The following is a 24,568-nucleotide window of genomic DNA, read 5'->3' as shown; positions in this document are numbered from 1 at the left end:
AGAGCCACAGCCCTTCTGGGGCCCAGACCTCAGGGATCCCTGAGCCATGGCTGGGACATGGGATAACTCCCTCTTTGGGGCTCTGTGGTTCCTGGAGTCCCCAAGCTTTCTGGTGCTATTGCATTCCCCTTGTACACATGCTGGTGCCCACAGCAGAAACTGCTTGCAGTACATCTGGTCCAGCTGCAGCCTCATCTGTGCTGGCATCTGCTGCCTGCCCCTCCACAGCCAGCACACCTAACTGTGCGCCGGGGCCGGACCCCACACTCACTCGCTCACACACCCTTGCAGGTGTGGGATCGGGGCTGGAAGGAGGAGCCACGTGCAGCCTGTCAGGCTGAGTGGACAGAAGGAACCCAGCAGGCATGGGCAAAACCCAAGCAGAGGCACTGCTAGCCACAGAGGTTTTCAGCTGGCAAAGTGACACCCTAGGGATCCCATGACAGTACATACATGTGAAAGTAAATACACAAATAAACAACCAGTCAAAAGTCAAGAAATTCAAATCTGCTCTTATTTCCCTACAGGGAATTAGCAAACCATCCCACAGTTCATAAGGACGTTGACACAGTTTTCCCGAAGGTTCTTCTGATAACATGGCTGAGCAGTGATCTTACAGTTTGGGAAGAATTCTCAATTAATTCCTTCCTTGTGTGCTGTGTTCTGACTCAGCCTAGTGTTTCTTTCCCTGAGCTATCTTGTCTTCACACCAGAGCTGAGTTTCAGAGGACAGGGACAATTCTCTGTTACAGGTAGAAAGACTCATACCTAGGGGACAAAGCCAAAGATCTGAGGGTGTTTCACAGGCTTGGGGAGCAGAAGAAAAGGCAGGAATGAAGAAAGAAAGGGCCCCCATTCAATTTGTGGACTTGAGCTTTTCAGGCCAGAGTCTTCCTTACAACCACCTCAGCAACCAGCTCCCAGGAAAACTCAGCTGAATTTAACCTTTCCTTTCCTCTTAGTGTGGGATCTTGTCTAATAATGCTAAATTCCATTTGTGGGTATTTGATTTCACAGCCTGCTCATCATGCAGCAATGGGCTACATGTAGTGTAATTAAATAAGACATATAAAGTGTTTACAACACAGCCTGGCACCTTCAATAAATGTGAACATCAACATCATCAACAACTCTGAGTCAATGAGATTATTCACGTTTTACTTTTTAAAAAATGTTCTGACCTTCTGATGTGCATGAATGATCTTTACATTGAGGAAAGATAGTAAACATGTTTTTAAATTTTAAAAATATTATGATGAAAAACTGCATTAAGATGCATTAAGAAAATTGGAAGAGCACAAAGGGATTGTTTCCATAATTAGCATCTATATTATTTTATTTGAAACCAGATCAATAAATCTGTACCAATAAGTGGGAGAAAAAAATAATTCTACGTTTGTTACAGGGTTTGAGATTTGGGTTCCTCTAATAATCACTAGCAAGGTAGAGACGGCAGTCAGACCTTAGGACACTACACTTTTACACTGCTGCTCTGAAAGGCCAAACTATTGCAGAACTACATTTTTAACTACATGAATGTTAGTGGCAGAAGGGACCTTGGGCATCATCTATTAACAGCCACAGGGATTGTGAAAGCCCAGAGTAGGCCCCAATAGATTCCTGCTAAATCTCTTGGAAGATATTTTACAGGAAAGCCCAAAATATGAAACAGATGAAAGTGGAGGGCCTGGTGCAGTGGCATATTCCTGTAATTCCAGCACTTTGGGAGATTCAAGCAGGAGGATTACATGAGCCCAGGAGTTTGAGACCAGCCTGGACAACATGGAAAGACCCCATTTCTTCAAAAAATAAAAATAAAAATTAGCCAGGCATAGTGGCACAAGCCTGTGGTCCCTATGAAATTCTGTGAATGACTTCTCCCTGAGAAATATCTGCATGGGGAAGAGAAGTTAGCAAATTCACATACTGCACTTCAATTTACACCTATAAATGCTTTGCTGTTAATCTTTTTGCTAAAGTGAGAGATTGTTGCCTTGATTATACACGACATGCTCTTTTTCTTAAGTACTGTGAAACAATTTAACATGGAAAATGTTTGCGATGTGTTAAATGAACAAGAATAATATAATGATATGTACATTATGATTAGCAACTATGTTCTACATACACAAGTAGAAGAAAAGACTGGAATAAGCAAAACTAAAAATTATAATGCTTGTAAAATTCAAATATTTTAATGAAACGTAAACATTTTTGCAAAAATCAACATTTCTTGCTTTAAAATATATCTCAGAATAGAAATTGTTTTCTTATAATAGAGACTTTAATCAGTAGTTAATAGGAAGCCACTTTACAAGTCTAATTCCCTGGCCCCAGCCACACCACCTCTCTGGCATGGTGGCAAGGCATGGTGGCTTATGCCTGTAATCCCAGAACTTTGCTGGGAAGTGGGCTGGTTGAGGGCCAGAGGCCAGGAGACTGGGCTGAGGTCAGAGGTGGCTGAACATGGGACTCCTTCTGGGATCTACAACTCAGAGCTGAGGGTATCTGAAAGTCCCCATCCAGGAACAAAATTAAAAAACAATGACCATCCAGCAAAGCCGTCAATCCAAAGTGACTTGTCAAGGACAAAGAAGGTTTGGAAGACAACCTGGAGGACTTCTTTGGGCTGTAAAGCAAATCTGAAGTTGGCTGCCATACACTTTTTTTTTCTTTTTTTTTCGAGATGGAGTCTCACTCTGTCACCCAGGCTGGAGTGCAGTGGCATAATCTTGGCTCACTGCAACCTCTGCCTCCCAGGTTCAAACGATTCTCCTGCCTCAGCCTCCCAAGTAGCTGGGACTACAGGAGTACGCTACTATGCCCAGCTAATTTTTGTATTTTTAGTAGAGGTAGGGTGTCACCATCTTTGCCAAGATGGTCTCAATCTCGTTACCTCATGATCCACCTGCCTCAGCCTTCCAAAGTGTTGGGATTACAGGTGTGTGCCACTGCACCCAGCCACTATAGACTCTTGTAACCTTCCTCCTGTCAAGGCCAGAGTCTGGTAAGATTTTCAGAATCTGAAAAGTTCAATATGATTGAACTTCCAAGCACAAGTAAAGTTTGAAATATAGATATTTTGTTTTTAAAATGTAGTAGGAATAACACAGACTTAGGAATCAGGGAGACCAGAGTTCAAATCCCAGATCAGCTACATGCCAGTTATATGACTTGAGAAAATTATGCAAACTTTTTCAGCCTCCGTTTCCTCATCTGGAAACATGGGTATGGTAGAGGAGACTATGTGTCCCCCCAAATTGGGACTCTTCTTCCATGGTATAGAAATGTTGCTGGTAAACAGCTTTCTTCTTGACTACATTCCCCATCCCTTTTTGCATCTAAGTGGGGCCATGTGATAAGTCCTGGCCATCAGAATGTGAGCAGAAAGGATGGGTGTCAACTCTGGGCAAAGACGGTCAAGGATCTGGCCTACCTTCCCCATACTCTCTTCCGTTTCTTCCCTAAAAGTCATGTATTGAAGATGTCGATGTTGCAGGATGGAAGGGCTTAAATCCCTGAGTCACCATGTGGAGGAGGGCTGTTTAAGAGAATGTCCCAATATCTACACTGGCATTGTGTGAATAGTAATAACTCTTACTGTGCTAAGTCACTGAAAGTTGGGGATTGTTAGTTACAGAAGTTAGCCTACCCTTTTAAAAAAACCCTAATTTATATGTAAGAATTGAATCTATTTCAATAAAACACTTTCTCTTATTATCATACAAAAAGACTTGATAAATGTTTTTCAAGCTTGTGGTACATTTAGGATACTTTGATTCTACAGACACATTAACTAGTGTACATAAAATTTGCTTTGGAGAATCCTTAGAGGCACCTTAAAGGGTTAAGCAGTCAACCTCCAAAGGCACAACATGCCTGCGTGATGACTGATTCAGACCATAAGCTGTGCACACTAAGATTCAAGAGAAACAGGCACGTGTTTCTACTATGATCACCAAATCAGAAGCTACTTAGGGCAGACACCTGGCTGTCACATGTTGGTTTCTGATAGAATTATGTATCACACGAGCAACTCCGGAGGGATTGCTCTAAGGTATATAACAGTAGCCAGACTGATTTTTTTTAATGATGGTTAATGATCCTCCAAAGCAAAGTAAGGAAGGCCAGCTTCTGAAAAGACAAATGTAAAGTGAGTGCCTAATGAAGTGCTTGGAACACAAACATGACCTTTCCCTGCCAGCTCGCCACAATAGTTGCCGGCTTATCTCTCGGTTACCTGCTCATCTCACGTCTAGACCAGGGAACTGTGTTGCAAAAAGCATCCCTTCAGATATGGAGGACTAGGTATGTCCTAGGTAGACCTCGACTAGTGGAAAATTTTTCTTAGCTTTTGAGGTACAGGAGAGCCCATTGGTGAAGCTGATAGAATTTGAGAGGTAAAACATTTCTCAGATTGTTTCAGCGACTTTCAATCTTGGCTCAAAATGGATGTCACACTAGAATCATCTTTTGCTGATCAATTAGTTCAGGGCCACATCAAACAAAACGGCATGGAATTTATTTAACATGCTAAAGGGGAAAGACAAGTACCTTACAAACTAATGTTTAGCATACATAGTGATATTTTAGATGCCATGGTTTGAGCTATGATATGACCTGATCTTTTTTTACTTCAAGTGACCTTTTGAAGGTGGGCCTAATTTTTCTTTCCTTGAATGTAGACTCTACATAGTGACTGGCTTCTAAAGAATGGAATACGGAAGAAGTGAAGGTGACTTTTGAGATTAGGACTTGCTCTGGGGGAAGCCAGCTGCTCTGTTGTAAAAACAATCAAGCAGCACCACAGAGGGGTTGATATGACATGTAACTGAGGCCCCCCACAAACAGACAGGGAACTGAGGCCTTCATGTGAGTGAGAGATCACAGCCATGTAGATGAACTATCTTGAAGAGAATCATCCAACCCCAGTCAAGCCTTCAGATGACTGCAATCCTGGCTGACATTTTGACTGCAAACTCATGAGAGATCCTTTTGAGTTGCCCCCAAATTCCTGACCCACACAAACTGTGAGATAATGTTTGTTATCTTAAGCTGTTAATTTTTGGAGTAGTTTGTTATATAAAAACAGACAATTAATAGAGGGACCCTTTTCCAAGACCAACAGCTTCAGAGCTAGGACCCTCTTATGCACAAAACAAAGCATACAATACTGCATTTTAGTTAGAGAGGGGTGTGTGTCTGTGTGTGTGTGTGCAAGTGCAACATACATAAAGTGTACAACTTCATTGTGCAACTCAAGGAATTTTTGCCTATATAGTATATACCCATATAACTACCACCTACATTAAGATGTGAAACATTTCCAAGAAATTCCTTCATGTCCACAACCAGCTGATAGCTCGTCCCAGGGATCACCACTTTTCTTTTTTTTTTCTTTTTTTTTTTTGAGACAGAGTCTTGTTCTTGTCACCTAGGCTGAAGTGCAATGGCATGATCTCAACTCACTGCAATCTCCACCTCCCAGGTTCCCAGGTTCAAGTGATTCTCCAGCCTCAGCCTGCTGAGTAGCTGGTATTACAGGCAAGCACCACCACACTCTGCTAATTTTTTTGTATTTTTAGTAGAGACAGGGTTTCACCATGTTGGCCAGGCTGGTCTCGAACTCCTGACCTTGTGGTTCACCCACCTCGGCCTCCCAAAGTGATGGGATTACAGGTATCAGCCACTGCGCCCCACCAATCTCCACTTTTCTAACTATTTAATACAACTATGGATTACTTGCCTGTTCCCCAACTCCATATAAATAGAATGTTTCAACCTGTACTCTTTAACATCTAGTTTCTTTCACTCATCATAATGATTTTAAAATCTATCCTGTTGTTACATGGTTCATTAGTTTGTTCCTTTCATTGCTAGGTAGTATTCCATTGTACAAATTTATCTATTTCCCTATTGATAAACATTTGAGTTGCTTCCAATTTGAGGTTATTATGAGTAGAACTATAAATTTTCTTACATCAGTCTCTTTGCAGACCTTTACGTTCAATATTCTTGGGTAAATTCTTAGGAGTGGAACTGATGGGTCACAGAGAATATTTTTAAATATCAGTTTTCCAAAAAATAGTTGTACTCTTTTTATATGCCCACTCAAAATAATTCTTTTTTTTAATTAAAGCAACTCCAGTTTAAAAAGAAAGAAAAACAAAAGTTGGTCTTAATGAAAAATAAATGACAATGAATGAAGAGCTTTCTAAATTATTTGGAATAGTCAAGGAAACTCATGTGCAAGGTACAGAGCTATCTGACAGCAAATCCTCCAGGCAAACACTTTGATTTTGATCATTGGTTTGGAAATAATTTTAGCCACTTAGATCAAAGTTTTTCACAAAGATGAGTCAAGCAGGGGCCCAAATTCTGAGAGGAGAAGAATTTACATAAAGCATCCTCCAGATGAGATTTTCACTCTGTTAAAACAGATGACCCAAAGGGGAAAGGAAGCCTTCCCACGTGGCACCCTTGTTTACTGGGCCAGCCCAGCGCTGTGACAAATGAAGCAATGTCTTGACGCCTAACGCAGCTTGCCTGCAGGCACTGATTCGGCTTTGTGTTTCCCCTGAGTTCTGCTTCAAATAAACAGATCAGGGAAGTTTATTAATGATGCACTCTGGGGCATCAGGCTATGATAGGCAGCAGGCTGCACACAGCCCCAGTGGCCAGTCTGCAGCCTTCACAGGAGTCAGCTCTAAGTCCTGCCTGTTTCCGAGACATCCTAATACCCACAGTGATGCTTTCATTGGTTGTAATGGAGTTAAGGAGGAAGAAAGGAAGACCGGAAAGCCAGAATAGCAACTCCAATCTCAGCAACTTCAGAAAGAAGTTGGACGCTCAGAGATGCTCAATGCAATGTTTTCCTATTTGGAAAATTTCAAAATTGGCAACAGCCTAGATGCCCCAAAATAGGAAATGGTTAAATAAAAGCCCCTCTTCCTCCTGCAGACAATGGGAATCATTGTGTTTGAGAGCAGAGAGATTATACAAAGAGGCCTTAGAGAAATCCTGAGGCAGCGGTGGACTGAGCACAGGGTGGAGGTGGTGGGGGGTGCAAAAAGAGCACCAGATTAAGAGGGCTCTAAGCACATCATAGGCAATTATTTCCAGACCACTCAGGAATAAAGCAACGCAAACCAATGAAATTCTTATGACTTTCATTATTAATAAGCGCCCTAGCTTCCAGAAGGAAAGGAGTAAGAAACTCCTTTTTTTTTTTTTAAGACAGGGTCTCACTTCCAAAGTCCAGGCTGGCTTGCAGTGGCACTATTACTGCTCACTGCAGCCTCAACTTCCTGGGCTCAGGTGATTCTCCCATCTCAGCCTCCTGAGTAGCTGGGATTACAGGTGTGTGCCAATATCCCTGGCTGATTTTTGTATTTTTAGTAGAGACAGAGTCTCACCATGTTGCCCAGGCTGGTCTCGAACTCCTGAGCTCAAATGATCAGCCTGCCTCAACTTTCCAAAGTGCTGAGATTTACAAGCATGAGTCACTGCACCTGGCTGAAACTGCATGTTTTTGAGTAGCTACCGTGGGTCAAGCACTGGGTCAGGCACTCAATTGACTTAATCTCCACAATAGCTCTGTGAAGCAAGTGCCATGATCCTCATTTCAAAGATGAGCTCTGCCTCAGGGAAGTTAAAAAAAAAAAACTTTCAGAAGTTCCCCCAACTAACAGGAGAAAGAGTCAGGATTCAAACTCCAGTCTCTCTAGGCCAAGCCCTTGTTCTAGACTTTACTGACAGCAAATAAAGTTGAAAAGGAGTTTTTAAATGGGCAGCTGCTACCCTTAGCCACAGACAGGATCCCCATGCTCAGCTTGAGCAGAGAGATGGGCTTCCCCTAGAGTTCCCCTCTTAATAACGAAATGGCTCTCCACTGCCCAATTTTAGCTTGTTTTCCTAGGAAGAAGGTTGCATAAAAAGCCTCTTCCCATGAAAGCACTGTCTTCCTGAGCATAGCGACCAGCCTTGAGCTTTACATAGCAGTGACTTTTCCTGCCGTCCCCATCCAAATTGGGGTGATGGCTTTCCTGCTACCTAACTCAATTTTCTAATGCAAAGGAAAGTAACCCTGCCTTCTTCACTCACTATCTTATTTAGAGATGCTTCCCTATCACTAGAGCCCTGGGGTTTTTATAAGCCACACAAACAACAATGCATTGCTTCAATTATTGTCTATTGCATGTTTTGGGGTCTTCTTGATAACAGCAGATTGAAGCACACTTGGCTGGTTTGCCCTTATTAAACCGTGAAGGTCACTTCTCTTCCAGGGACTGTAATCAGCGAGCCCTCTCTTCTCTCCCACAAATGCATCTCTTCCAGAGCCTTTTGCAATTATGGCTCATTTCTCTAGGTTCATATGGCAGGCGTCTGAACAGAATTAAAAGCATGAGCACGTGCAAAAATAATCCGCTTCCCAAGATAGTAAATGCTGAGAAGTTCTATATTAGAACACACTGTGAGTGCTGACTGGCTAGGGTATGATTAACCTAATAGGCTTAAGCTCCACTTGCCATCCACATCTGTCAGGATGGGAGCAAAACACAGGCCCGTAATCCACCAGACTGGGGGCCTTCAGAATTGTCCCGCTGCTCACTAACAGCAGAGGATTCCAAACTTAGAACAACAACAGGATGACAGGTACCACTCCCTCTTCACGTTTGGGCCAAGAAAATACAGAAAGCTAGTTCCAAGTTTAGGATATTGTACCATGGACTTCAAAGGATTCTGGCCTGAAAATTACCCGGAAGGACTAGTAAGATTGCCTTTTGTGTCTATTTCAAAGATGATTCTTGGAAAATTGTGAAGGCTGTGGGTGGAAGATGACTACAAGCTGAAATCATGGGTTGTACACCTTCACACAGTGACATTGTAAACAGCGTTGCAAAGAGTGGCATTCAGTTCTTGAAAAAACCCAAAGCCATTCGGCCAGGATGTCCGGGTGGCAGTGAAAGAGGTTCTATCCCTCTGCTGGTTAAAAACTCCACCTGCTATGATGCTGGGGAGGGCCTGGCAGAGGAGCAGCCAAGTTCCAGGAGGAACCAGACCACAGCTAAAGGTCTTTGTCAGCTCATGAGAGATCCTGCTTCAGGCAAAAGGAAAGATATGGAAGGACTAATCCCAGGAACCAAAACCTCTTCATCCCAGCCCAACAAATCACAAAGCCACATGGCTAAAGACATTCCGTTCAAGACACAAGGTTCCCATGGATCTCAAGGGGCAGAACTTTCTGGAGATGAGAGTGAGAAAAGTGGTACCCAAGATGCTTCCAAATGGAAAAGGACACCAAAATGCCACACATCAAGCACACAGAGCCACTGCCGCCAAACCATCCACCCTGCTCATGGGTCTGAAGGCAAAGTGGACTTCCCGGAGCCGCTGGTAAAGGCCCACCAGCACGCTTATGCCTATCTACACTCCAACCTCTCCAAATACGAAGCAATTCTGCACATCATCCATCAGGCCACCCAGACCCGGGAGCTGCTGCAGCCCATGGTCAGCTTCCTGCTGCTGTGCTTTGAGGAGATCAGCCAGCTGTTGGGGGAGATCTCCAAGGATGGAGAAGTGCTCCTGCAGGAAGTTAGGGAGGATCTGGCTTGGCCTTTGAAGAAAAGGGAGCCCCAGGAGCAGCCAGACCTCCTGCAACAGCTGCTGCAGTACACAGTCAGCAAGCTGCAGGTGCTCAATGGCACGGTGGCCTCGCTCACCAGCAGCTTCCTGGAGGGCTCCAGCAGCTACCTCCACTCCACCGCAACCCACTTGGAAAATAAGCTGAGCACAAAAAAGAATGTGGATGAACGCGTCCTGAGGGCTCTGGGGCAGCTAGAGAGCCTGGCGAGTGGCTGTGGCAACCCTGGAGTGCAGGGTCTCCCCTTATGCTCAGAGGACAGTGGCATTGGTGCTGACAATGAGTCCGTGCAGTCGGTGGACAAGCTGGGCAAGCAAACCAGCTGGGACCTTGCACCAGATCCTGAAGAATGGAAGTCAGTGACTTTGCCCCACACAGAGGCCAGGCAGTCAGGACACGCCTGGCAACAAAGTTCATTCTGTATGGGTTCAGACCGACCCCAGGACTGCCTGTTCTCAGGGGTTCCTATGGCAAAGGTTCAGCCACAAGCACAGGACGAAGCAAAGAGCCCCTGCCTCTCCAGCACAAGCCCAGAAAATATCACCTCCCTGCCTTTGGAGCTGGGGACAAGCACCCCAAGTGATTCATTTGGGATTGGGGTCCCTGTGGAAGCACATCTTTCCAAAACCTCCAGACTGATGGATGCTCCATCTCTTAGTGACAGCGAGGACAGCAGCTCAGAGGAAGAGGAAGAAGAAATGAGCAGCATGAGTGTGTGTGCATGGCAGGTAAAAGCTCCAGATTCGAGGCCGCGATCTTCACCTGCTGACCGGGAAAGCCCATTTCAGTCCCACTCCAGGAGGCTTAGGAGCCCCCAGGCCCAGGAAATGATTCTGAAGATGAAGAAAGCTATCAGCGAAAGGATCAAGTTTGTCCCTGCGCCCTCTGGGCACCAGGACTGGTCAGAAGAGGAGGAGGGGAGAACAGCGGTCCCCCCAAGACCTAGCACGGTCAGTGGCAGCAGGAGGGCCCCCGAGAGGCAGAGGAGGTCCCAGTCAGAGTCGTGTCTCCAGAGCCAAGTGGAGGACCCCACCCTTCAGGAGCTGCGAAGGGTCCAGAGGGACCTCAGTCAGAAGCTGGAGGCATTTTATGCCCTGGGCACTAAAGGGCAGGGGCAGAGCCAGGAGCAGATTCCGCAGCCCAGAGCAGCAGCCGGGTGGCCCAATGGCACCTGCAGGGTCGGTCCAAGCAACACCACCAGCAGGCTCAAGGCATCCCTCACCAAGAACTTCAGCATTTTGCCTAGTCAGGACAAGAGCATCTTGCAGAAATGCAATCTCCATCCTGAGGACAAACAGGGCAAAGCTGAGAAGCTTCCAGATGCCACCCTATCAGGAGAGGTCAGTGAGGCTGCTGGGGCCAAGGACTGGAATGTCAGGGCCTGTCCCACCAGAACATCTGTCAAGAAGCTCATTGAAACTTTCAGTCTCACGGAGAGTCCGAGGACGCTGGGGGACTCCAAGGACTCTGAGGAAAGTCCCTACCTAAGGAATAGCATCATGCCCCCCAGATTTCCCATGTCCAGGGGGCTTGCCCCTTTGTATCCAAAGCCCCAAATTTCTCCAGCCTCAGGCAGAGAATCTCTCAAAATGGGCATAGGCTGGAAGCCCTTAGCACCCATCTTTCCCCCTCTGCCTAAAGCAGAAGCAGCCAAGAGTGAGGAGCTCAGCTGTGAAGCGGAGGGGAACCCTGAGCACCTCCCTCCACCGCCCCTGGAAGTCCTGATGGACAAATCATTTACCTCTCTGGAATCCCAAGAAAGCACCAAGTCCACAGAGAGCTCTCCCGAGGAAACCCAGGAACCAGGGCCGGGAGAGCCTGGCCCCACCAGGAGAACATGGGCTTCCCCAAAGCTGAGGGCCTCTGTGAGCCCCCCGGACTTGCTGCCCAGCAAGAGCACCGCCAGCCCCACCAAGCCTCGCAGCACAGAGCCAGGGAGTGGCAAGAGCAGCCACCAGCCCAGGAAGCCAGCCCTGGACCTGAGCCACACACCAGTCACCAGCCACAGCCCAGAGGTGAAGGGTGGGACTTCGAGTCAGACAGAGAAGGCTGTCAGCCTCTACAGGCAGCCCCGGAAGGCAATTGCCTGGCACCACTCCAGCCCTCCATCTGGACAGAACAGGACCTCAGAGTCCAGCCTGGCCAGACTGAGGCAGAGCCGAGAGAGAAGACCTGCCGTGGGCAGAAAGGCCTCTCCCACGAGGACACACTGGGTGCCCCAAGCAGAGAAGAGGCACCGGAGCCTGCCCTCCTCTTACAGACCTGCCCAGCCAGGCCCCTCTGCTATGCAGACACCCCCCAGCCCACCACTCAGCCCTGGAGCTCCCAGCCCACTGGTGAGCCCCAGGGTGCTAAGCCCACCAACTACAAAGCGGCGAACGTCCCCACCGTGCCAGCCCAAGCTGCCCAGCCCTCCCCCGGAGAGCCCACCCGCTCAGTGCAGGGTCTCCAGCCCTCCAACCCAGCGCCCAGATGCAAGCCCCCCTTCCTCAGTTCCCTCCCCATCACCCCCAATGTCCCCATCTCAGGGGCACAAGGAAACAGGAGACTCTGAAGACAGCCAAGCAGTCATAGCCAAAGTGTCTGGGAACACACATTCCATATTCTGCCCGGCCACCTCCACTCTGTTTGAAGCTAAATCACCACTCTCAACAGTCCACCCACTGACCCCGCCAGAGGCTGGGGGCCCTCTTGGGAACCCAGCAGGGTGCTGGAGGAGCAGCTCAGGGCCTTGGCTGAGAGCAGACTCACAGCGGAGAGCAGCTCTGTGTGCCCTCAACCCTCTGCCTTTCCTCAGGAGGACAGCTTCTGACCGCCAGCCGGGTGCCCGCCTGCAGCCTCCCGACCCCACCAGCACCTCCTGTGAATCCCAGCTCAGCCAAAGCAGGTAAGGAGTGTCCTGAGCTCACCACCCTTCAGCGGCTTGGAATAGAGAGGAACGGAGCGAACGGGCCTCAGGATCTTCTGGGTCAGTAGTTTTCAGACTGCGCTCCAAGAGAAGAGGCAGTTGGGAAAAAGAGGTGTAGGGGGCCAGTTCCAGCTCCCCGACTCTCCAAGCTTGAGTTTACTGTACTCTAAACTGTTACACATTCCAGGTTCCTGAGAAAGATTTTAATTGAAAAGAGGCACTGCTGTGTTAAACAGTAAAATTCAAATGAGAACACCTGGACACAGGAAGGGCACACACCCGGTCCTGCCGGGGGTTGGGGGCGAGGGGAGAGAGAGCCTTAGGACAAATAGCTAATGCGTGCGGGGCTTCAAACCTAGATGATGGGTTGATAGGTGCAGCAAACCACCATGAAACATGTATACCTATGTAACAAACCCGCACATTCTGCACTTGTATCCCAGAACTTAAAAGTAAAAAAAAAAAAAGAAATATATCAAAAAATAAAATAATAAAGTTCAAAACATTCAAGTTAGTTCAGCCCAACATACCTCATGTGTTACAGTGGGGTAAACTGAGATGAAAAGACCTGCCCCTGGGGCTGGCCCACGGGCTCCCTGTTTCTGTCTCACTGCAGGAAACCAGCAGCTAGTTGGAAGGTTCTCAAACGATTTGGTCCCAGCACACCTTTAAACCCTTTAAAATTATTAAGAGCCCAAAAGAGCCTTTGTGTGTGGAGGCTGTACCTAGCAGTGTTTACTGTATTGGAAGTTAAAACTGAGAAATATGTAAAATATTTATTATTTTTTAAAGAAACATTACATGTTAACACAAATAATATACTCTTACAAAAAGTGTATATTTTCTTTTGTCTACTTTTTTTTAAAGCTTTTATGTTAGGTTCATGGGTACTTATATAGGTTTGTTATATGGGTAAACTTGTGTCACAGGGTTTATTGTACAGATTATTTCATCACCCAGGTGATCATGACCCAATAGTCATTATTTTTCTGCTCCTCTTCCTCCTCCCACCCTCCACCCTCAAGCAGGCCCCTGCTAGGGATAATTAATGGCCTTTAACTCCATCCATGTTCCTGCAAAAGTCATGATCTTGTTCTTTGTTGTGGCTGCATAGTACTCCATCGTGTATATGTATTACATTTTCTTTATCCAATCTGTCATTGATGGGGCATTTGGGTTGGTTCCATGTCTTTCCTATTGTGAACAGTGCTGCAGTGAACATCCGCATGCATGTGTCTTTACAAATGAGTGTTTTCCTCAACAAAAAATTGAGGGAAAAGAGTAGCACTGTCTTACATTTTTCAAATCTCTTTAGCATCTGGCTTAACATGAAGAGATAACTGGATTCTCAGCTCTGCTTCCATAGTCAATCTGTTGGGATCTCACACCTCACGTAGTAGACTCCGGGATCTCCACCCTACATTCACAAGAGAATGAGTGAGAAGGAAAAGTGACATCTTAGTATTATGATGAAAATAGTTTTGACCTCATGGGTCAAATAAATAGTTTTGACCTATTAGTGTATCGAGAATAACCAAGGGTCCCCAGACCACACTTTGAGAACGGCTAGTCCTGGAGGCATGGAATATTAATGTGTGGCTTCCTGTATCCCCGAGGACCTGGCCCCACTTCTCCTCTAACTTCAAAAGTTTGTAGAGTGAGAACAAGAGTCTTCACGAGTGCTGAGCACCAGAATCCAGGGATGGAGCTGCTACCTCTCCGAGGGGCAGGCTGAGTTCCAAGTGTGCCTTTCTCATCAGGGAACAGATGTGCACGCCATCGGCCCAGCCGTGCCGACAGTCCCAGACATGCAGCCATCTCACGGGCACTGCAAGAACTCGGATGCTCTAGTGGTTATCCTACAGAATACATGGAGAAATGTACCTTTTCTCAAACTGTGACGTAGAAACAAAAAAATACCTGAGGTCTATTAGAGGAGAACTCTTACCAATGCGTCTTACTATCAGATCAGACAAAGCTCAGCTGCCATCCGTCCTTGCTATCTGTGTATAGCCTACGACTGTGTAAATCAGAGTTAAATTTCTGCCAGTGATATGTGTTGCAGACCTCACGATCTGTCCAGGCACAAATGGTGATTTTTTACAAAGTCCTCAGCAGTCAATTTTAAATAAAGATATTATCTCGGGAAAGTTGTGCACTATTACAGTTAGATAAACTTCCCCAGCCACTTGAAAGAAATGAAATATTGATTATTTTTGCAAGAATCTTAATGTAACATTGCTCTTTTCTTAAATCTAAAATGAGCTTCCTACAGTACAGTGGTTTTCATCTAAGAAGCTCTATAAATGTTAATGCATTATTCCTCACTCCAGCCACTTATTCAGTTATTAGATTTCAAAAACTGTGCCCTTCAGGAGAAGAGCTTGAGAGAACAGGCACAATAAAATGACATTAATTAAAAACACTAACATTTTAAAACAGCAGGAGCAATAATAAAGTAACATAAAATTGTTCAAGAAGAAAATAATGCCCTTCTCCCAGGCTTCTCCTCAGAATAGGGCAGCCCAAAGGTTGTTTTACGTCCTGAATCTCAATAATTGGGGCAGAGGCAATGGGGAGGAGACAGTGGCTTGAAAGACTAAGGACAGCCAGGCACAGTGGCTCACACCTGTAATCCCAGCACTTTGGGAGGCCAAGGTGGGTTGATCACCTGAGGTCAGGAGTTCAAGAGGAGCCTGGCCAATATGGTGAAACCCCATCTCTACTAAAAATACAAAAATTAGCCGGGCATGGTGGCACACGCCTATAGTCCCAGCTACTCAGGAGGCTGAGGCACAAGAATCACTTGAACCTGGGAGGTGGCGGTCACAGTGAGCCAAGATTGTACTGTTGCACTCCAGCCTGAGTGAGAGAACGAGACTCCATCTCAGACAAAAAAAAAAAAAAAAAGAAAGAAAGGGAGAGAGAGGAAAGTTCATAAACAGGAGGCTCCCCAAGGTCGTGTGGAAGTTTATATAATAACTCACAACCATTCCCCTGCCTCTTACAACACCACACAGCTCTAAGCCTTTTCACACTGTAAGCGTATGATGGGAAAGTGCTCATTCCCCAGCAACCCTGCCTCCAGGCATAAAGCTGGCATCTGGGAGCAGAAACGCACCTGCTGTAAACACACCAAGCCTTTGCCACCCTGTGGATGGCAAGCATTTTTTTCTGCCATCCTGCATCTGGGGAAACAGCACCAGGAACTGGGCACATGATTTCCCCCGAGATCATGCAACAAGCCAGTGCCAGAGAGCCAGACTGAGAACGGGCTGTTTCCCCCGGCAGGGACATGCACATGCAGGGACACAAGCACAGCCACGATGTCTTGCAGCAGAGGCAGGCTGCAGACTGAACCAGCCTACCCTTCCAGACACCCCATGCTAGGCAGGAGCCTCCTTTGTAGAAAAATGGATGATGTTTCTATCTCCTGATCTCGGGGCCCTGGGGATTGGGAACAGGCCTTGGAGGCTTATCCAGGAAGCTCAATTACTGAGCTTCTACTGTTATTTATGTGCTGAATCCCCTAGCGGGGGTGCCAGCCTCTAGGTCTCAGGATGTTGGGGCACTGTGTGCATTCGAGAAGGCTCCAGACTTTCTCCCCTCAATGTGATGCTTTCAGTCCTTGCCTGACCAGACTGCCCAGGCACGTGCACTCTGCCACCTTTACTCAGCCTCCTGGACACTGCCCAGTGGACCCTGGGCCCTGAACACCTGTAGGGACCTGTGATGGGACCAGAGGCCAACTCTGATGAGGAGACTGTCTCCATGGCACAGTGAGCTGGGTTCCTTCCTGTATGACAATCATAGCAATGTGCTGGTCTTGGCGACCACCTTACTTACCCGCGATTCCCACCACCCGCCTCAATTTTGTTCAGATCCAAATGCAAACGTATTCTCCACTGGTTTGGCATCCCACATAAGTCTAACCTCACAGAGCTGAGCACACTGCACAACAAAGCTCACAGATCAGGCAAGAATGTGCAGTCATGGGCAGAGAGAAGGGCCTTCTTGCCTGTGTATGTGGGGAACCAGGGTCCTGTTCTGGCCCTGAGGCAACAGATTGAGAGCTCTGACCAAGGCTCTATAGTCTCTGTAGGATAATAGTGTCGTCCCTAGAGCCCTTTCCTAGCTGACTTCCTATTCATTCAACAATGTGGCACCACAGTATCGCCACCCCCCCTATGGAGCACTTATGCTATGAATATAATAGTACGCCAAAGGTCATCCATGCTTCACCCAGTATTGATACCTATGAGCGCCTGATGAGATGGGCACTATTATTACTTCCATTTTTTTTTTTTTTTTTTTTTTGAGACAGAGTTTCGCTCGTTACCCAGGCTGGAGTGCAATGGCGCGATCTTGGCTCACCGCAACCTCCGTCTCCTGGGTTCAGGCAATTCTCCTGCCTTAGCCTCCTGAGTAGCTGGAATTACAGGCATGCGCCACTATGCCCAGCTAATTTTTTGTATTTTTAGTGGAGACGGGATTTCACCATGTTGACCAGGATGGTCTCGATCTCTTGACCTAGTGATCCACCCGCCTCGGCCTCCCAAAGTGCTGGGATTACAGGCTTGAGCCACCGTGCCCGGCCTATTACTTCCATTTTATAAGGAAGGAAACTAACACAGAGGGATAAACTAACATGCCACAGGGGACCCATCTAGTAAGCCAGAGAGTCAGGACTTGAACCCAGGCAGATAGCCTCTAATTTCCCCCGGGGAGCCTCAGGCAGTCTTGCCAGCAGACGGCCAGGGTGGCTTCCTGGGCTGGTCCCCTGCTAGGCGCAGCTTGCTCCCTGCTGGGGGTCACCCTCCATTCTGCATTCCCATGCATGCCAAATCCCACGGAGGCTCCTGTGGGGGTCCCCTCCCCATGCAAAGCCCCTCCTAGCTGTGTCGCTCCGCAGCTGGGAAGCTCTGTTCTAGCCAAATTCGGGGCCTGGGCTGGGCCAAGCTGCTTGCATTTTTCTCTATTCAGGGAGAGGGTGGCAGCTGTGAGAAGCTGGTTTTTTCCTTGTTGTTGTTGTTGTTGTCTTTAATTCAAGTGGCTAAGTTTAGCCCTTATTAAACAAAGTGCTTTAAAAACAAAAACAAAACAAAGGCCCAGCTCCCAGAGCTTCTGAGAGAGCTGCTTTGTTCAGAGCAGCAGGATCCAGGGCTTCAGGGGAAAGAACAGGACTCAGCCTGTCACCCCAGCACCCCGCAGCACCCGCCCCTGCAGACACATGGCAACGGCGGCACCAGCCCGGCAAGCCTGGTACAGACGTCAGAGGCCTGGCCTCCAGGGTGAACAGGCCTGTGGGAGACAGCTGGGGAGGGACAGAAAGGGAGAATGGAGGAAGGGGATGGGGTAGGAAAGAGCAGCAGAGGAGGAGTGTCTGACCTGCCCTTGTCCTTTCTCTCGGCAGCAGCAGCAGCGAGGAGAGCCCTAAGAAGGATGCAGAGCCAGGGAGCAGCCCCAGTGCCCCTGAATCACAGGGCAGCGGCAGGCATGCATCTCCCCCAGAGTTCTGTGTGCTGGGCCACGGGCTGCAACCGGAGCCCCGCGCCGGCCATGTCCAGGACAAATTACAGCCAGAGGCACAGCCCCAACAGGAGGAGGTGTCCTGACAGGCTGACGAGGGGGCCACATTCATGCGGTCAGTCCAGAAGACCAAGTGTGACAGCCAAGTGTCCAGCCTGACCCAGAGATGGTGGGCAAACCAAACTCCTACTGAGGTGTCCTGGAAAGGCTTGGAAGGTCCACTGCCCAGCGCGTCTGCTGAATTTTCAACAGTCACCGGTTTCAGTCCCAGATCCTGCTCTGCCTTGGAGTTCAAAGGTTTACCAGAACTTTAGACCCCACAATGACAATATTTAATCCTTCGAGTGCTGGCCTTAATTTGTTGCATGCTTGATGGGGTTTTACCTGGGTTCGTTCCATGAGATCACTTAAGCCTCACAACAGGGAATGAAGCAGACAGCATTCTCTAGTTTTGTGCATATGAAAACCGAAGGTGTGGAGAGGAGGCCCCTCTCAAGTGTCTTGCTGAAGGTCATAGAGCTAAGAAGAGAATAGAGTGAAATTTTGCACAGATGAGTCTGGTGCTAGAACCTCTCTGCTCTTTTTATTACGTTCCATTGCCCATAGGTCGTGCGTCACTCCACCTGCCTGAAGTAGACATAGGTGCACAAATGATCGGAAGGCTTCTTTGTTGTAAGGTTAAGTGGTGGCACAGCATTGAAGTCTCCACTGAGAGCTTTGTTTGGACGTGCATGGCTCCCAAAATGAGAAGGCTGAGTGAGCAGGGATTAAAACACACAGCCCCACCCGCCCTCTGTCCTCTCCTCCTTCCCAAGCTGAGTTTCAATGTCGTAAACTTAAAGCTGACAGCTCACAATACCAGCCACACTGACTCTCGGCCTAAGCGCGTTGCAGATGTTCTCACTGCCCTACCTATTACGTGCTTCTCGACTGAGTAGGGTGAACCAAGCCTCCCAAACAGGCACCCCATTCTCCACATGCCTTGCGTGCTGGAGCTCAGAAGACAGCGTAGGTAAGGCATATACATTCACATGCCAATCCCCCCTCGGAGGCTTCTTGGCCAACTTTCTTCCCAGGTCATCTTGCAGAACTTCTGCTGGAGTCAAAATCAAAGTGAAAAACAGTTGTTCATGCCAAAAACCTGCTTCTGCCAATGAGCTAGATATTTGCAGCAGATCTTGGAATGTTTCCACTGGAGGCTGTGGTATGCGTTCTATTTAGAAAAGATTTTGCAGTAATTGAGTGATTCAATGCCCGCTCAGTGGGTTGGCAAAAGACAAGGATTCTTACCCACCGGGGTACAGCTAAGGGACGATCCTCCAGATCTGCTGCAAAGCTGATTTTTTTAAGTTTGGGGAAATTATAGACCTCAAACCTATTCTTGCTGAAATAGATTGTGAGCTCAAAAACTTGTTAAACTGAGTCCCTAGGGACTACAGCGACCTCCCCCAGAGAGAGGCTATGACTCTGAGTAAGTGAATCCCACCTCAACTTGTCCAGTTATTCTTCAAAGGCACTCAAAGAACAGCAGATTAAACTACCAGAAGGGGCCACAGCCCATCCCTCTGCTGGAAACGCACATACCCAGCTATCTGCTAACGTGGGCTCCTGTTGCCACCCTCATCTCAGAGCAGTGCTCAGGCAGTGCCCGGGCTGGCTGATGCTAGAGCCAAGCCACACCCACCTCTGGGTGGACACTTGGGAGCTGCCTGGGCTGCAGGCAATGCTGGGAAGTCCAGCCACCTCGGCAGGGCGGGGGCTGAGATAAGCACATGAGAATGAACCAGGTTCAGGTATCTTGCCCGATAGAGACCTGGGCATTCTCCCTAAAAGATTGGGCAGGCCAACCATTGGGTTACCATGGGGTGAGCCTTAGGTAGGCTGGGCACTGAGCTGAGTAAGCAGGAGACACACAATGTGGGCAGACTTTGAGGTCTAGCTCACAGGTAAGTGGCTTCAGGTGGGACTGCTCAGAAACCAGGCCCTGCCTGGACTAGGATTGAGGGGCAGGAGTCCTGGAGCTCCAAGGAAACCAAGCTGTTCCCCAGTTGCAAGGAGACTGGAGTGGGATACAGTGGGTGAAACTGGGGTACCATAAGGGGGCGTAACCACAGGAATCATAAAAATTTTAGTTACTGGAACCAGGATATGAAGTGGAGCCAGACCAGCAGTGAGGGGAAGCAAGGCTGAGTCTCCAGCCCAGGCCTTCTGTAAAGGGCCTCATCTTAGAAGTCCAGGGCTGGGTAGAAAGTGGAAAAGGTGGCTGAGTGCCCGCCGCTGTGGCCATGCAGGCTAGCAGGGAAAGCAGGGAGCCAGGCAGAGGATTCCACCACAGAAGGGGTCAGTGTCACAGAGATCACGCAGGAAGGTCCAGAATGAATGACTGCTGCTTTCCATGAGCGTGCATGGCAGGAGGCTGAGACTGGAGGTTGCCCCTGGACAGGCTAGGCTGGTAAGCAGCAGGAAGTGCCCCCCATCATGCTGCAGGTGGCAGATGAGGGGTACAGGGCACCTGGGTTCCTGCCATCAGCTGTAGAGATGCCCGTGATGCCTCTTTGTCCCTCTGGAAGACCTCCACATTTGCTTGGTGCCAACATGTGCCAGGACAGGGTGAAGTTCCTGCCATAGGACCCCAGATGTGATGTCATAAGAGCCCCCAGCTGCCACCAGACCCAGGCAGCAGGGACAGTGAGCTGGTGACACCATTGTGTTGCCCAGTGACCCAAGACTACTGGAATTCCAAGTCAGCTTCCCGACTCCAGGTAAGACAGGGAGGGGTTGCCAAGGTGCTGGGGGCTGGGGGTCAATGAGGTCAACGGCGAAGCAGTGCCAAGCCAACATAGGAGTAGGTGGGTCAAAGATGTGTTTTTGGCTACCATACCAACTACCAGACTTAGCTCAAATTACATGTGAGTTAGACTTTGTACAAAAGAAATTAAATCCACAACGGAACAGTTTCGTGGCATCTGCTCAGTTTTGCCCCTCCTAGAGACCAGGCCTTCCACAAACTTGAGTCTGCCTTGGAGCACACGTTGCTGGTGGCAGAAGGGGGCAAACCCAGCTGCACAGTCTCAGATGGGCTGCTCACGCCCACCCTCTCCCTGCCACCCGATAATTGTATCCTTGCTAGGCCAAATCCACTTCCTTTGCCCAAGGGAGAAGGGAGGACAGTTTTTCTCGTTCTGCCTTTTGTTTTGGGGTTTTAAAAAAAATTCTTATTAAGCCAATGGACCTAACTCATTGAAGACCCATGAGTCTGCACTTTTTCTTCATAGAGTTAGAAACCAAGGACTGTCGGGGATACACACAAGGAGGAACCCACCGCAGATCAAGCTAAAGGGCGCATATCACACCCATCTTCTTCCTCAGCCAGCTCCACTCTGGAGGAGCGCAACCTTCATCCTCCCAACCATGGAGGCCCCTGAGCTGTGGAGAGGGAGGTACTGAGCCCAGCCCTTTACCCAACACTTTAGGGACACTGTAAACAGTTCCACTCCAGGGAAAAAAACACAATTTTCTGCTTCCATCAAAAGGATTCATGGAGAAAAAAAAAAGAAAACGTCATATTCTGGCAGAACAGTGATAGCTTTTTGCAAGTATAAATACAATCTTCAAGAGGAAATACAACCTCCCTCCACGGCTGGGGTCTGGGCTGCTGTTTACTCTAAGGAGCACCTGTTTTCCTTCTTCACGTCGTATGCCCAGTTCAAAGCCTGAAATAATAATCCATGTTGATAGGAAAGGCGGGGCAGACAGACCAAAGAGACTCTTCTTTTTTTGTGAAGGGCCTAGGCTTGACAAGACTTGCCCCATAAACCGTGCAATGTGAATGAAAGGGATTTGGAGAAATATATCCTATTTCTGAAATAAACCTGTGTTTTGCATATATCAGGGGAGCCGGTGCAGTGAATTATAAGTGCCGACGTGTTTGTCAATTGATCATCTGCTTGACGGCTTACAGGCTGCTAAAGCACCCACTCTATCTTTCAAAGGAAATCTTTTCAAAGGTAATATATTTTTAAGTAGCCCCACATCAAAGATTCAGTGGAACTGCCATAAAGTACACATGTTCTGAGCCTGTGCTAACAGAACGTGTTATACTGCACTATCGTCTACTCCCCGTGCCGACCTGAAGTTTAAATAAAGTTCCATCAATCCAGCCAGACGTTTTTATGAAATGTAATTAAAAATGCATCGCACAAGAAGAGGAGCAAACAGTTAATTCACTCAGCACTCTAATTCAATTTTATGGAGGACCCTGGATGCCGCAGGCTTGATTGCACTCCCGGACTTCAGAAAGTAACTTCGAGAATAGTCTGTGGGGCCTGCATCAGGTGGCTCTAAGAATTCCACTGATCTGGTCACCTGCTTCTGAATGCTGTCATTCCAGACACCCTTAAAGTCTAGCACACGAGGCGGCAATCGGTTTTGGCTGGAGTGATAGCACTGGCACGGCTCAGCTAATGCCCATAGATAAAGGTGACTGGTCCAAATTGGAGGAAGAAGAAAAAGAGGAGGGAGAGAGCAGGACGGGAAAGAAAGAAGGACTATAGTAAATGGAGCACTCACCCTCGGAAGCCAGAGGGTATCGCGCTCCTGAGGATTGGAATTAGAACACCAGAGCCTGAGTCCTGACACCTCTCTTCCCTGGCTCTGTGACCTGGCATCTCTGGGCCTGTGTCTTCATCTGCAAAGCGGTGATAATAACGTCAGCCCACTTATCCCGCCATCTGCACGACAGGGGCAACCCTGTCTTTTCTAAGCCATCTTTTTGAGCCATCTTGGGGAACGGAACTCATAATCCTGGCCATTTTCGCCTTTAATGTTCATCTCTGCTGCCTCCAGCAGATCCCGATAAAGAAAAGAAGCCAATATCATTTCCCCCTCATTCCTGAGCTGCGCTTTGATCTTTGGAGACAGTTAAAAATAGCTGTCAAACTCTGCAAGAATTGACTTCCTTCTTTGAAGGTTTTCATGTCTTTCAAAGTGAAGAGAAAAGACTTGACAATATTTGCTTGCAATCACAAGTACATATGTCAAATATGCCACATGGAAAAAAACAAATTAAGCTTCTGAATCTCCCATCTTTCCCATGTTGAGTCATGAGGCTGTCAGTCAGTCAGGACAGAAGGCCTGCAATTACTCTGAACACTCCTAAACAGCAGGCTTTGCACACAGTGTGGGACGAGGCTCCCATTAATAATAATTCTACCTTTCTTTGTATGTAACGCTCTATTTTCAAAATGCGATTATCTACAATGTTTCATTAAATCTTTGGGAGAAAAAAGACTCTATGAGATGGACAAAGCAAGCGTCTTTTCAATACCTTTTACACATGAAAAAAAGATCTCACTCCAAAGATACATTGCCAGTGAGGGCAGAGCGGGCCTCTTACCCACCCTGGCCAGTCTTCCTCCTGATACTGCTTTCAGCAGGATCTAGATTATTCCAGAGAAGCAGTACTGGAAGGAGACAGCATACCTTTCTATGGAAGAAATTCTCCATTTTCTCCAACATTTACAAATAGGAAATTATTTTTCTTTTTAAAGATATAGAGTCTCACTTTGTTGCCCAGGCTGGAGTGAAGTGACATGATCATAGCTCACTGTAGCTCACTGCAGCCTCGAACTACTAAGCTCAAGTGATCCTCTCACCTCAGTCTCTGGATTAAGTGGGACTACAGGCACGTACCACCTATGCCCAGCTATGACTTTTTATTTCTTGTAGAGATGGGGTCTTGCTATGTTGCCCAGGCTGGTCTCAAACTCTTAGACTCAAGCAATCCTCCCACCCCAGCCTCCCAAAGTGCTGGGATTACAGGTGTGAGCTGCCACACTTAGCCCAGGAAATTATTTTTCTTCTCCAACCAAAATTCAGCTGTAATTCTAGCCATTCCTCAAACTGGCTTGAATGAAAACTCAAAACAAGGTTTCTATTTTTTTTTTTTTTTGAGACAGAGTGTTGCTCTGTCACCCAGGCTGGAGTGCAATGGCGAATGGTGCAATCTCAGCTCACTGCAACCTCCGCATCCCGGGTTCAAGCAATTCTCCTCCTCAGCCTCCCGAGTAGCTGGGACTACAGGCGCACACCACCACGCCCTGCTAATTTTTGTATTTTTAGTAGAGACGGGGTTTCCCCATATTGGTCAGGCTAGTCACAAACTCTTGACCTCAGGTGATTCACCGGCCTCGGCCTCCCAAAGTGCTGGGATTACAGGCATGAGCCACCGCGCCCAGCTGATAATTTTTAAAAATAATAATTCTCTCTACGAACTTCATCCACTCCCATCCTTTTCCACCTCTGCCCTCGACCCATACACACATACACAACTGCTGCTATCATTAAGAAAAAAAGAAAAGTCTTTTCCAAAAAATATTTGTTTCTCATTGCCATGAACCCTGAAGTGGGCTTCCAGATGAAAGCTGGCAGGAGCAGACGCGGCCTCCTTCTGGAGACAGCTCTTTATTGCCAGTGCCTCACAGCGGTAA

The 24,568-nt window shown here is 47.6% G+C and overlaps 1 protein-coding gene across 2 annotated transcripts; it reads left to right on the top strand.

Annotated features, from left to right (window-relative positions):
* Positions 1-8,565: 8,565 nt before the first annotated feature.
* On the top strand, positions 8,566-21,968 carry PCARE (photoreceptor cilium actin regulator). Of its 2 annotated transcripts, XR_001111197.2 has the most exons (3): positions 8,566-12,530; positions 17,965-19,092; positions 21,356-21,968. XR_001111197.2 is itself a non-coding variant. In XM_012475466.2 (2 exons), exons 1-2 carry the CDS (start codon positions 8,857-8,859, stop codon positions 18,164-18,166), a joined length of 3,876 nt encoding a protein of 1,291 aa, XP_012330889.2. In that variant the 5' UTR covers positions 8,566-8,856; the 3' UTR covers positions 18,167-21,968. The 2 variants fall into 2 exon arrangements, 1 of the variants encoding a protein (XP_012330889.2); XM_012475466.2 differs by having other exon boundaries at positions 17,965-21,968.
* The last annotated feature ends 2,600 nt before the right edge of the window (positions 21,969-24,568 follow it).

Source organism: Aotus nancymaae, unplaced genomic scaffold (genome assembly GCF_030222135.1).
Source record: "Aotus nancymaae isolate 86718 unplaced genomic scaffold, 86718_ANA_hifiasm-v0.15.2.pri h1tg000057l, whole genome shotgun sequence".
NCBI lineage: Eukaryota > Metazoa > Chordata > Mammalia > Primates > Aotidae > Aotus > Aotus nancymaae.
Note: the sequence above shows the minus strand (reverse complement) of the source record. Positions and strands in the feature narration are given on the sequence as shown.

Excerpts from the sequence above, each read along its gene's own strand:
- PCARE (XM_012475466.2), top strand. The coding sequence starts at position 8,857 with ATGGGTTGTACACCTTCACACAGTGACATTGTAAACAGCGTTGCAAAG. Across the intron at positions 12,531-17,964 it reads TCCCAGCTCAGCCAAAGCAG|CAGCAGCAGCGAGGAGAGCC; the intron begins GTAAGGAGTGTC and ends TTCTCTCGGCAG.